Source organism: Cucumis melo, chromosome 3 (assembly GCF_025177605.1).
Source record: "Cucumis melo cultivar AY chromosome 3, USDA_Cmelo_AY_1.0, whole genome shotgun sequence".
Lineage (NCBI taxonomy): Eukaryota > Viridiplantae > Streptophyta > Magnoliopsida > Cucurbitales > Cucurbitaceae > Cucumis > Cucumis melo.
The window spans coordinates 26,600,336-26,613,701 of record NC_066859.1 but is presented as its reverse complement, the minus strand read 5'-3'; the positions used below and the strand labels follow the sequence as shown (position 1 = coordinate 26,613,701).

At 30.8% G+C, this 13,366-nt stretch overlaps 2 protein-coding genes across 2 annotated transcripts; one reads left to right on the top strand and one right to left on the bottom strand.

The window, feature by feature from the left end:
* The first annotated feature begins 8,087 nt into the window (after nt 1-8,087).
* On the top strand, nt 8,088-9,074 carry LOC103488566 (uncharacterized). Its single transcript, XM_051082905.1, has one exon. It carries the CDS (start codon nt 8,088-8,090, stop codon nt 9,072-9,074), a length of 987 nt encoding a protein of 328 aa, XP_050938862.1.
* A 2,578-nt stretch (nt 9,075-11,652) lies between these two features.
* Nucleotides 11,653-13,156, bottom strand: LOC103488341 (deSI-like protein At4g17486). Its single transcript, XM_008447033.3, has 3 exons — nt 12,773-13,156; nt 12,127-12,414; nt 11,653-12,043 (listed from the first exon to the last, which is right to left on the bottom strand). The coding sequence occupies exons 1-3, from the start codon at nt 12,909-12,911 to the stop codon at nt 11,766-11,768; spliced, it is 705 nt and encodes a 234-aa protein (XP_008445255.1). The 5' UTR covers nt 12,912-13,156; the 3' UTR covers nt 11,653-11,765.
* Between the last annotated feature and the right edge of the window lie 210 nt (nt 13,157-13,366).

Genomic DNA, 13,366 nt, shown 5'->3' with positions numbered 1-13,366 from the left:
TCCTCCAACCAAGTATTGCACTTGAATTCTCCCCTCAAATAAATTAGCTTAATACCACATGACTTTGTTGATTTTATCTAAAGCAAGTTCAAAAATACTAAAATAGAATACAAATATAAAGATGTAATTGAATGTTTAAACAAGTACAACAACTATAAGATAAAATGAAAGGTTGAACCATCAACTTTTAGATATAAAAGTTCCATGACTACGATCAAACGAAGTTGACAAGTATATGTATAAAATTAATATATTGATGGGCAACCGGGGGAGAGAAAAGAGAGAGTACAGGTTTTGAAGCTTTTGATATTGTTAGGCAATTGGGAAGTGAAAGAGAGGAAGTTGAGAGTGAGAGTCAAAGTTCTTGGAGTGATGGAAAATAAAAGGAAAAGAAAGAAAAAAAAGGCAGTCAAACACAATTATGTGACACACAATCATGGCATGCCTATAGAATCTCATGCATCGCCACTCCTCCCGATATTCAATCATTCCTTACTCTCTACCTTTAATTTTCAACTAGGTTTCTTTCAATTATTTTATTTCTAACTTTCTTTTTTCAAAAAAAAAAAAAAAAAGCTCTAATCAATTGAATCATTGTATATATGTAAATTGGCTAAGATATAGAACAAGGAAATTTTGTATATATAATAAATTAGCTAATCTAGGGGGTTGAATTTGTTTATCATTTTGTGTGGATGTGTGGGATTAAGTGATGAGAGTAGCACAAAATCCAAAACGTCCCTAACCGCTTTTGTATTCAACCCATAACAACAATAAAACAAATATTGGTGGCCTACCTCTCAAAAAAGCCAAATTACTTTCAAATCCATTTATTTATATATAATATAATATATTGCACTAAATTAATTTGTATGTATTTATAAATTAATTTGATTGAGAGATGAAAGTTTTCACAATGACAGGACCTTGTGGGTGTTCCCCTTTCAATCAAAGACAATCATTTCATATTTTAATTTAATATTGAAAAAAAAAACATAATTCATATACTCCATAATCTTTTGAAATAAATAAAAAAAAAATGAAGAAAAATATAGAAGCCAAGGGAAGAAATAACATTGATGACCATGTCCAATATGTTCCATTGAATTGTATGTTTATATTTAATCATGAATTCAAATGATAAAGAAATAAGAAGATGCTTTGTTAAGAAATTATGAGGAAAATAAGAGAAAGTGATACATTGAATGAATGGCATAGTAATCCAAATGGTTTCACATGTGAAGGGTTTAGGAATCCATATTCACATGCATGGTTGCAATATGTATGTATATATAATAATAATAATAATAATAATAATAATAATAATTCTTTATTTGGATTAATTCAAAAAGGTATAAACAAAAAGAATAGAGAAAGGTGACAAAAAGAGAAAAATATAAAGATGTGTTCACTTTGTACTAACAACTTGTTTGTATGTTTTTTTTTTTCAAGATTTTTCTTCACTCCTAGTCATGTTGGGGATTAATGAAAGGGGTACCCTACCCCTAGGTGCTACCCTCTTGTTTTTAATTAATTTAATTATTTACCTATAGTCCTATACTATACCTAAGTCCCACACCTACAACGTAACCTTCATGGGTAGGTCCATTTAAAGCTTAATGATGTAATTTTGCCTTTAAAGAAAAACAAATTTATAATATCATTTTAAACCATTTTTTCTTTACCAATTAATCACAACAAACTAATTAAAGATGGAGAGACATTCCATGGGAAATGTTTATTTATTTCTTCATATATATATATATATATATATAAAAGAGAATCTTCTGATTGATGATTTTTTTTTTTTTTTTGGAATGTATATAGATCTTGAGCATTATTTGAGAGTTTGAAAATTTTAAATACTTTTCGATAAATATCAATCCAAAACAGGACGAAATTTCAAACCAAAAATTACAAAAGTTCCTAATTATTTGAAGGTGTGTGTTTAGACAAGTTCACACCCTCGTGTTGCTCGATTGCAACAATTGTCAAGGTCGAATCATTTTAGCTAATTGGGGCATATTTAGCATGTCTCAGTCTAATTTTCTAAAACATTAGCTTAATTCGATTCAAAAACTCTTATTTGAATGTGTTTATAGTGAGTCTTTTTCTATAAATACGTCAATGTGATCATTCCATAGAAAAGTAGGTTGATTTTCATTATCGATTTCTAAAGTTATACTCTATCTTTACTCTCTTATTTAATACATTTGAGTATGGTGTGGCAAGCACCGCACATGCGTTATTCTTTATTTAAACAAATTTATTGTAGTTATCCTATTTTATTTCTAGTGTATCAATCTCAAAATCTATACAATAACAAGAGTTATAGGTTTTCTAAAAATGACATTCTTTTTAAAAAAAACTTTCCTGAAATATAATCAGAGGGAAAAAATGTTTCCCAATATATATATATTAAAGTTTTAATTTTGTTTGAACAGTTATCTCTACGTCTTTTACATTATAAACTCACCAAAAATAACTTCAAATCTCAAAGTGACTGATATCAAATTATGTTAACATCGTTGAAATTCGTACGTTTCCATCTCCCTAAAAATAAGTGTAATATTTAACCTATTATTCGATATTAAACAAAATATTTACAAATATACTACAAATTTCCAAAATCTAGGATTTTTACAACATATTTAAAATTGTTCTAATTACTGTTCCTCGATAGAGAAAAAACCAAAAACTTTTAAAAGACAGAAACGTGAGATAGTCAGAATCTATTATGTAACTGTTTTGATTTATATTTTTCTACGAAAAAATCTTTTTCTTTTCTGAAAGGTTAATAAAAATTCTAAAACTCGAATAGATACGTTCTCTATTTGTGATGGACCAATAACTTGGGCCCAATGATCGATCTTGGGCATGAGTGGCCCAATCTCTTAAAGGCCTACTTTTCCTCAGTCCAGTGTTGCAGATAGCCATTCTAACGGCCCACTTTGAAATTTCATGCAATGCTCCTAACACTTTTGGACCTAAGAATTAAATATTGAACAACATTTTAAAAATAGAGAGTAAAATCTACGGGTGATAACAGTCGACTCTGAAAATGGATCCAAATTTTACTATATCTATAAATTCTTTTGTATGATATTATATCTATTAATACTTTTAGCTAGTTTATTAATATTTGCAATGACTCATTTATTTTTTATCATTATATAAATATTTTTTTAAAAAAGTAAACTCATACATAATAATTTAATATCTAAATATCTTATTTGATCATTTAAATATTAATAATTTATGGTTCAGTCCACCCTAACAAAGGTTGATGTTAAGAAAATATATAAAAGTAATGGATGACAATAAACTTTAAACCACAATTAACCTCTTGCGTCATCAAAATTAAAATGTTTGGCTCGAAATGAGGATATAAAAATATTTAGTGTGAAGTTAAAGAAACAACCAAACAAAACATTATAAAATTTAGAAACTTAATTGGTTAGAAAAGCAGTGTTTATTATCATTTGTGTGAATACAAAACAAGTAAACTAACAACAACAAGCCTCTAACGCCCATTACCCAATTTTGACAAATGAGGATTAGCTAAGAATGTGAAAAAGTTGGTAGTTAGGTAAGCCAAGTTGCCCCCTCCCCCCCTCCCAAAAAAAAAAAAAGCTGAAAGAAACTTCGTGGGTTTACTATTGTCTTTATATTTATTTTTGACATAGATGTCTTCAGAAAAGGAAAATAAATATAATAATAAAAAGAAGAAAGCAATATATAGGGTTTTTATAAACTTGTCCTCCAAGTATTAGGAATGGGGAAGCACATGGGGTGTGGGGGCAACAAAAATTGGTCCTTATGCTTGAATTATATTGTATCCAGCTTGCATGCAGCCATTTGGAGGATAAAACAACCCCATCACCTTTTTCTTTTCCCTCCCCTTCAATTTCTTCTCTAATTTCCTCTTCACCTCTTTTCCTAAATTCATAATTTTCGTCAAATACCCAATCACGGTAAGTGTGGGAGATCAAATCTTTTGACAATAACATCAATAAATAAACTACATGTTTCTTACCAATTACTTGAGCTAAGCTAAGCGCTCCCTTTAGCTTTTTCTCTTTCTCTTTGCTGTCTTATTACATAGCATTTAATTTCCATATGTAAAACATTTGTTACCTTCCTAGATTTTTCAATTTTTATTTTTTTAATTTTTTATCTAGTTAGGATTTTATTGTTGGTGTTAAGAATACTTTCGTAAAGTATTAAATTAAACCACAAAAAGAGAAAAGAAAAATCAAATATTAAGTTAACATGATTTGGTTTTTGAAAAATGTGCTTAGTTTTCATGATTTCATATTTGTGATTTTCATATTTTCTACGTAAATGTATAAATTTTTAGTCAATTTTTAATTGAAAAAAAACTACTTTTTCTAATTTTCATAATCAAAATTTTCTTTGATTTTGAAAACATTCTTAAAATCGAGAGATAACACTGTATAAAACCATTAGATGAAATTGATGTCCATAAGCTTAACTTTAAAGAATCAAAAAATCAACAAACATGATTTTGACGTTTTATTGTAGAGGAAAAGACAAATACTAAAGAAATGCTTCGATGCTAAGTTAAGTTATGAAGCTTAGACGATGAATATTGAAGTTAGAAGGTGAGTGAATATGGAGTTGTTTAGTTGGAGACAGATAAATATAACATGGAATTAAGCAGTAGCTGTGGAGCAGACAAACATGAGAAAGGAAATGTGAAGTATGGGAAAGAGTGAACAAAAGTAATGGTAAGATTTAGATAGGGGACAACCATTAGCATAAAGAGGACAAGTAGAAGAAGAAAAATGTGAATTTGTTTTTGGTTTGAGAAACAACCGCAAATTAAGCCTCTTTTCCCTCCAAATTTCCTTCTGCCTATCAAATTTAATCTATATATAAACTTTGTCGCCCTCATTCATTAATAATGTTCCCTTTTACATTTCAAGACCCTACCAATTGTTCATGGGAGACATTAGTACATTCGTGTCTCTGTTTACACCACATTTTTTTTAAATCTAAAATATAAGTTATAGAAATTTAGTCATTTAAAAATTAGTATTAACTGAAAATTCTAAAATTAAATATAATAAAAAAATTAAATGATTATGGGATATTGGTACTCTTACATATTTAAGTTCTTTTAGTAATGTAATGATCTAATATATTATTGAAATATGAATTTTTATATCCCAAATGTGCCAAAAACAAACCTCTTGTCAGTTTAAAGTAATAACATTTATAAGTTAAAGTTACAATTTTGAGATTTGATGTTTATATTTCTAAGAGTTTCAAAATTTGAATGTGATAACATTTTCATTTATTGGATACATATCTTTCATTAAAAGGTTACAAATTCAAATTTACACCACATACATGGTTTAAAAAGGGATTGAAAAAGAACATAAACTAAGGCAAAAAGGGCAATATAGTTTTATAGGAAGACCATAATAATAATAATAATGATGATGATGATATATATATATATAAAAGACTTGAAGTTAAATTAAATAAATTATAGAAAAATTGGCTAAAAATGATGTGTCTAAACTTTAGGCGTCAACACAATGACCAGTTCATATTAAGTTGTTTAACACGGTTTGCTTTCATCTTTTCTTATTTGTCTTTCTTTTTATTGTTTCCAAAAAATAGTCATAATTTTCAAATTTAAAAATGGTCAATAACTTGATTTGACTTTTGATTAAGTTTGGAAGTCTTGAAGGCTCTTTCTAAGGACCGACGCCGACCCGACCCGGCTCCCATCTTCCACCCTCTAATTCAAATTCCATTTCCTATTTAATTTTTCAAAACTCCCATTTCCTTTTCTTTTTTTTTTTTTTTTTTTTTTTTTTTAATTTTCTACATTCTTTTCTTTTCCATTTTTCCTAATATGTCATGTATTTCCTAATCGAAGATTATGAAAATAAAATTATTTGAAATTCTAATACTAGGACTTATGATAAGAAAGCTATTTTTTAATCAATGATCATTAGTTTTTTAGGCTAAAAGGATTCTTTTTTTTTCTTTTTCCAAAATTGCCGATTAGTGTATATATTATATGAGAATTCTTAGTAGGTTCTACAAATTTTTACTCCAAATGTACTTGACTTGTATTTATACACAAGAGAGATGGTTGGGGTATGATGGGGTAACTTGAGATGTATAAACAAGAGAGATTGTCAAAATTTGAGTAGTGTTTACTATATATCCAAGCTTTGATGTTAAACATTAAATTAGACCAAAAAATAATGATAAAGGAAAATTCTCAAGAATTGGTATTGATCTTTTTTTTTTTTTTTTTATATCAAAGAAAATCAACTGAAAAGTATAATATACAGAGTCTTGGAAAGACACGTCCTTCAATGGGCTCGCATCGGCCTCAATCAAGCTAATTAGGTATCGGTGAGCAATTGGATCAGACTTTAGGTGTGGCTTTTAGGTTTACATTCTTGTTTATTTCAAAATTAGATAGTAATAGATCATTTTTATCTCTATGTTAAGAAAGAGACAATTTTACTCACCAATAAGCCAACTAATTCCCACCCTTTTAAGTACTCCACCTCGGTGGTTAAGACTAATATAATCGATCAAAATTCAAATAGAAAACAATAGTTGTATTGAAGAGAAAAAAGAAAACATCATTTTATTGTTAGGTAAGACACTAAATCGATACGATACTCACAAACACACTTAAAAAAGAAAACGAAAAGCACTTAAGATAATTTGTCAAAGTTCGACAAAAATTTATGAAAAAAACAAGATCTTAATATAAAAAATAGAAACAAAGAAAAATATAACATTTACATGACAATGACGGTAAATTTATAATTCGAAGAAAAAAACCAAGAAAATAAAGAAAATCAACTCTACGTCTTTTTTTTTTTTTTTTTTTCATTTTATAAGATTGATTGATCTTGGATTTATCTTCTTTGGTGATTTTTTTGTCACCTTTAACATATTTATTGGTCCAAATTCACTCATAACATTAGTTCCACTTAACTGCAGAGATTTATGGTTCAACTTTTGAGTTGTTATTTGGAGACTTTGAACTCAACTTACTTGGGAGTAGCATCTTTTAGACCACACACTTTTACAAAGAAGGTAGATGGCTATAACAAATAACTCTCGTGGATCATTTATCATAAGAGAATTTTCCAATATAAGATTTGTCGATCTTTGATTTATACGATGACCATGAATGTGATATTCCCATATCTTTTACCATATGACCTTTTTCTTGGCTAAATTGTGAACAAGTTTAACTTGATTTTGATTTTATTGACTTTGGTATTGAAAGGTAAAACACTCTCGTTCTCGCACATGGGGTGAATTATTGATGGCAAAATCAAGATACAAACACTCACATGACCTTCATGTACCCGCAACAGTGATTTTGTATATCGAAGGAAGATGATACGCAAAACAAAGAGAAATGAAAATCAATATGGTGCTTGCCACAATACCACCTTATTTTGAATTTATCTTTCTAAATATTTTCTACCTTTTGACATATTTCTTTACGGGAAAATTTACCCAAAACAGAAAAACCAAAATAAAATAAACTCAACTCAAATAAAAAAGAAATATATTATATTAAAATTTCTTTTTAAAAAAATTAAAACTATGCCAAAATGGCATATCTTAAAAACTAAATTTATAATTTTTCTTTTTAAATAGTGCAATGGTGTCTATTTTTAATTTTTAATTTTTTTAAAAATTGTTGTTCGTTTGGAGTCATATAAGATAATTTTTCATGTATATAATATGTATTCTAGCAATCAACCAAAGTTTAGCTCAATTGGCACTAACAGCCGAAGACAACCATTCTCGAACTCAAATTCTCCATCCAAAAATTGAATTAAAAAAATAGTAAAATGAAAGAAAGCCAATAAAACATAATGTTTTATATTTGAGAATTTAATTTCATTCAATAAAGTATTTAAGTGAAATAATAATAATAATAATAAAAATAAAAGAAATAGAAAGGACAGCAACGATCCCCAATGCTCTTACAATACCATCCCTTCTTCTTTCCCACCCTAAAATTTAAACCCCAAAATCCTTTCTTTCCATTCATCTCTTCCAATATGTCTCCCCGTTCCTCCCCTTACGCCGCCTGCTTCCGCCCCTCCGACGAGCACCCCTCCCCTCCCTCCCCCCCGCCTCCCCCCATGTCCAGTCAATCCAACCTCACCACCGCCCTCTACCAAACCCCCACCGCCGCCTTCTCCCTCACCTGGTCCCGTACCCTCTTCTCCCGTTCCCTCCATCTCAGCTCCGACCGCCACCACTCCTACTTCCTCCACCTCAAATCCTTCGCCTTCTGGAAAAAATCTGGTTCCAAGCATCTCCCCGGCTCCCCTTCTCTCCGCCTATTCTGGGATTTCTCCCGAGCCCGATTCGGGTCCGCTCCGGAGCCCCGATCCGGATTCTACCTTGCCGTCCTCGTCGACAACCAAATGACACTCCTCGTCGGTGATTTGGTCAAGGAAGCTTACGCCAAAACCAAAGCTCTGAAACCCAAAAACCCCCAATCTCTTGTGCTGAAAAGAGAACAAGTAGTTGCTCATAAAATCTACTCCACGAAAGCCAAAATTGGCGGTAGAATCCGCGACATCCAGATCGATTGCGGCTACAACGACGACACCCGGCTCTGTTTTGCATTCGACGATGTGAAGGTTCTGGAAATCAAGCACTTGAAATGGAAGTTCCGCGGGAACGAGAAGGTCGATGTGGAGGGAATTCCAGTCCAGATCTCTTGGGATATCTACAATTGGGTGTTCGGCGACGAGAAGGATCACGGCCACGCCATTTTCATGTTCAGATTCGACGAAGACGACGAAGAATTAAGAACAGAGACGCCATCGTTTCCGAGGAATGGGATGGAGCATTGGTCCATCAACAATCACTCCAGAAGAATGAGAATGAGTTCCTCTTCCTCCTCGCTTTCCATGTCGTCGGTGGGTTCCTCCGCCGGTAGCTCCTCCGTTCTCGACTGGGCCACCGTCGAGGAATCCGAGCTCGGCGGCGGCCCATCTACCTTCTCCCTTCTCGTTTACGCTTGGAAAAAGTAAGCCACAACTTCACCAAAACTTCAAAATTGGTAAAATCTCAATTCATTTTTCTTTTTACAAAAAACACTAACACCATAAAAATTACAACAGCCCATTATCAGAATCATTCTAAATTTGTATGAATATTCAAATTCATCCTTTCAATTTCACTACACTGATCTAACATAGAAGCAAATTGGTCATTTTTTTTCCATGGAATTCGATTGATTGTACTGTACAAATATTCAGAAATGATTGCTTTTTTTTTTTTTTTCTTTTTTTTCTGTATCAGTTTCTTCTGTAATTTTCCTTTTCCCCGTTGAAATTATCAGATATTTTTTTGAGAAATTTTGACTTTGTAATTGTATTGTAACGTACGGGATATTTCATTAGAAACCAGCAATGAAATTACGATAAACAATGATTTGTTCATGTTATGATGAGGTGTTAGATTAGAATATGATTTGTTGATAATTGTGAATCAAGAAATGTTTAGTCTGAATTTGTTGGATACAAAAAAAAAAAAAAAGAGGTCAAAAACACGTGGCAGTATGGCAATGGATATATCTGATGACTGTCTCGTGAAGTGGCGATGGCGGATCCGGACCGTCAAAGAATGAAAAAGATGACCACGTGTTTGACCGTGATTTGATGTGAGGAATTATTTTGTTGCTTCGGTGTTATAGCCATACCCAATGGGGAGAGCTTTGCAGGGAAATAATGTAAAGACAAGAGGAGCTGTTAATTCACGTGGCAGACTTACGTTATCGAGGTTTGACTCTTTGACCAAATCTATTTATTCTTTACAATTAAACCATAATAAATCAGTCCTATTCTTTACAGTAATAATTTAGTTGAAAGAAAGAAAAAAAGTATATGAATAGTTTTTTTTTTTTTTTTTTTTATGAATAGTTATTGACAGAATTCCGTCGTAATGTCGAGAGAAATTTTTTTCTCATCGCATTCAAAACTTGCTATTCAACAGATTACAAACTCACTCTTATATAGACTCACGAAAGAGGAAAAACTCTTGCATTCATAAAACTAATGCACTCAGTATAGTAGAGAATAGAACCCAATGCACAATAAATATTTGTGAACTTAATTAACTCTTTAATGTGCTATCTTTGTAGATTTTAGTTGTATTAGTATTAAATTATATATTATGGATGAAGAAATTAGATGTTTAATTTTCTCTTCCAACATATGGTTAAGCCTAGAAAGGAAAAAACAACGCTGATAGATAATTTTGATCGTTCTCCAAGTGTTTGCCTTCTACATAATCATATTGATAGTGTAAATCAAGCAGGCCGAATATTGTTAAATTTGCATAAACAAAAGTAGATCTATAACTTTTGCAAATAGATATTAAAATCAAAACTTACGTATAATCAAGGACATTTTTTGAAACATACCTTGATAAACTCAACAAGCAACAGTGAAATGATTCAAAGGTTCCCACAAGATTCAAATATTTGTATGTGTACTTTCACAATTTTTGTTTGTAGAAAGAAAAACAGAGAAATGATCATTGTTGTCTCCCAAAAAAGAGTAATGATATTTTCTTTGAGGGCTTTGTCCATTACATATGGAACTGTGTAGTAGTGTTTACAATAATTCCCAAACCCATGCTTTATATGTAATTATTTTTTTTTAATGTTTTTTTTATTAGTTCAATACATAATATACTAATATAATTTTTCAAAAAAGAAAAGATACTTATAATATTAATTTATATATACTTGTTAGGTTTCAATTTAATCCAAGCTAATAATTATATTTAGTTTAAATCAAACATAAATTCGTGAGGTTGAAAAAGTTTTAGTAGTTAATTTGTACGGTAATCAAATATATATTTCAATCAAATTTCTTATCATTAATACAATACTAAACTTAGGATTAAGAATGGGGTTTTTTACCTATCCTTTTGGATATAAATATTCATAATGGAAACTTTTTTGGTTTCAACTTATACATCCTTTAGAATAAATGTAAATACCTTAGTGTAAGATAGAGCAAGTTTCAAATCTCTATAGTGTCTTGCCGTAATAAGTAAAGTTTCACTCACAAATTAATAATTACAACAATCTATTATTATATAACTAAACTTAGATGAGAGCGGTAAAAACATTATGATTCATAATTATAGTGATTAGTTGGTTGTTTATTTTAAAAAATTGGTGATTTTCTTAAATCATATTTTCAAACTCGTTACTTTTCCTAAAAGACATTAAACACCATCCCATATATTATTGCTCTTTAAATGTCAATACTAAAAGTTTCCCTCTCACATTTGTTATATAAAGAATTTTTTTTAATGAAAAAAGTATTTATGTTATTCGTAGAGGAAAATAAATGGTCTTCAATAGATGAATACCGAAAATAACTTTATCGTACAATTGTTAATAAATTAAGTACAAGAAATATTAAACAATGTACATCGACAATACGAGCTCAACTTAGTTTGGATTTATATGTACCTGAGAACAGGAGATCTTAAATAAGGAATGGATCATATGACTTTTCCTAAACTCTCCTTGTCAAGTACTATCTAAATACCGATAAAAACATCACCTCCAACGTTCCATAACCAATAAAATAATAGGGAAACACATCATATATATTAAAAATATACATACACCTATTTTTCAACAATTAAAATTAGGAAATTCTAGAAGTTTAATTAGGGAATAATCCAAATTAATCATAAAACTACAGCTTCAACAGGAAAGTAGAGGTTGAAGAAGAGAGCAAAATAGAAGAAGAAGATGGAGCAGAATGTGTTTGTTTACTTGTTTTTCTAACCATGGAATTTGAAGCTTTTGAAGAAGATAATGGGGTCGGAGTTGCTGCAGCTCCAGAATTCAAACCACTTGGATATCTACTTGATTGTGTTCTCAGCTTCTTCTTCTCTCTGTTCTGGTCTGCTTTCACTTCACCAACCTTCATTTCATTCAATCCCACCGGTAGAACACAGTTGCATAGAAACCCTATTCCATAAACACCAATTCAATTACATTTATGCATTCTCTGACACAAACGATTCAAATCATGAACAGAGAAAGTAAGTTACCGAGTCGAGCAAGACGATTTACCCATCTAGGGATTGGTTTTCCTGTCAATCTGACACAAACGTCGTTACAAAAATGGTTACAGTTTTTGGTGATGAGATGATAGGTATTTCCAGAATACTCTTCGGCTAGTTTCTCCATGAATGATCGAATCTCCCTAGGACTTAGATTCGTTCTTCCTATTAAAATTGATTTTCTGTATGTGAATCCTGGACAATGCTTTGGTTCCACTTCGAATATCCCTGTACTCGCATGCTCATGAGCTCCAAATGCGTACTCAACTCCATGAACTGCAACCAAATTCAACCTAAATCACCGTTTATCTCTAATTCACATATTCCCCTTTCTCAAATCAATTTTATTATATTAAAGAAATCAGAGTAAATCAATACAAGAAAACAGATTCTCAAGACCTAAGATCTGCTTAAATGTTCGTAAATTACAAAATTAACAAATCATTCACCAAAGATTTTACTATTCCTAACAGCAAAACGATTACAATCCAACTCCCGACTTTGGGAGTCACTTTCTCAGGAAACAAACAGACCAGAAGGCGAGAAAAAAGCGGAAAAGTAAAACAAATAAAAAAAAAAAAAAAAAAAAAAAGAAAGAAAGAAAGAAAAGAAAAAGGACAGAATCGTTGCTGACCTTGTACGCCGGAATGGTAAACACCGAGGCCAAGCCAATAGGCATACCCATTAATCGGCGTTAAATCGTAGACATTAAGGTAAACAGGAACCGCACCAATCTTTTTCCTGCTCGACACTGTGACGATTCTACACAACATTTTAGGCAATATCTTCCAGTTGGTGTAGAAGAGTGAAAGAAGCGGCGGAGATGGGGAATCGGGGAAGGGAAAGGAAGAATGGGATTTGAAAAGTGAAAAAAGATAAAAATAAAAATGGAATTGAGAATGGAAAGTGAGGGAAATGAATTTGAGTTTTTGAGGAGAGGAATGTTGTTGTTGTTGTTCTTCTCTGTATCCGCGTGCCTTTTCCTTTTCAGTTTCACTGTTCTTTACTTTAATAATGCCTTCTTTGTAATTATATATATATATATTTTGGGGGAACACATTATTACTCTTCTTCTTATCATAATTATTCATTTCTAATTTTATACAAATATTCATCTTTGTAAAACAAAAACAAAAATACTGACATTCCCAAATATAACAAAAAAAGATTAGTTTATTTTATTCAAAATTAAAATTCACCAAACATTATTATTTGTTTCTTGTTGTCT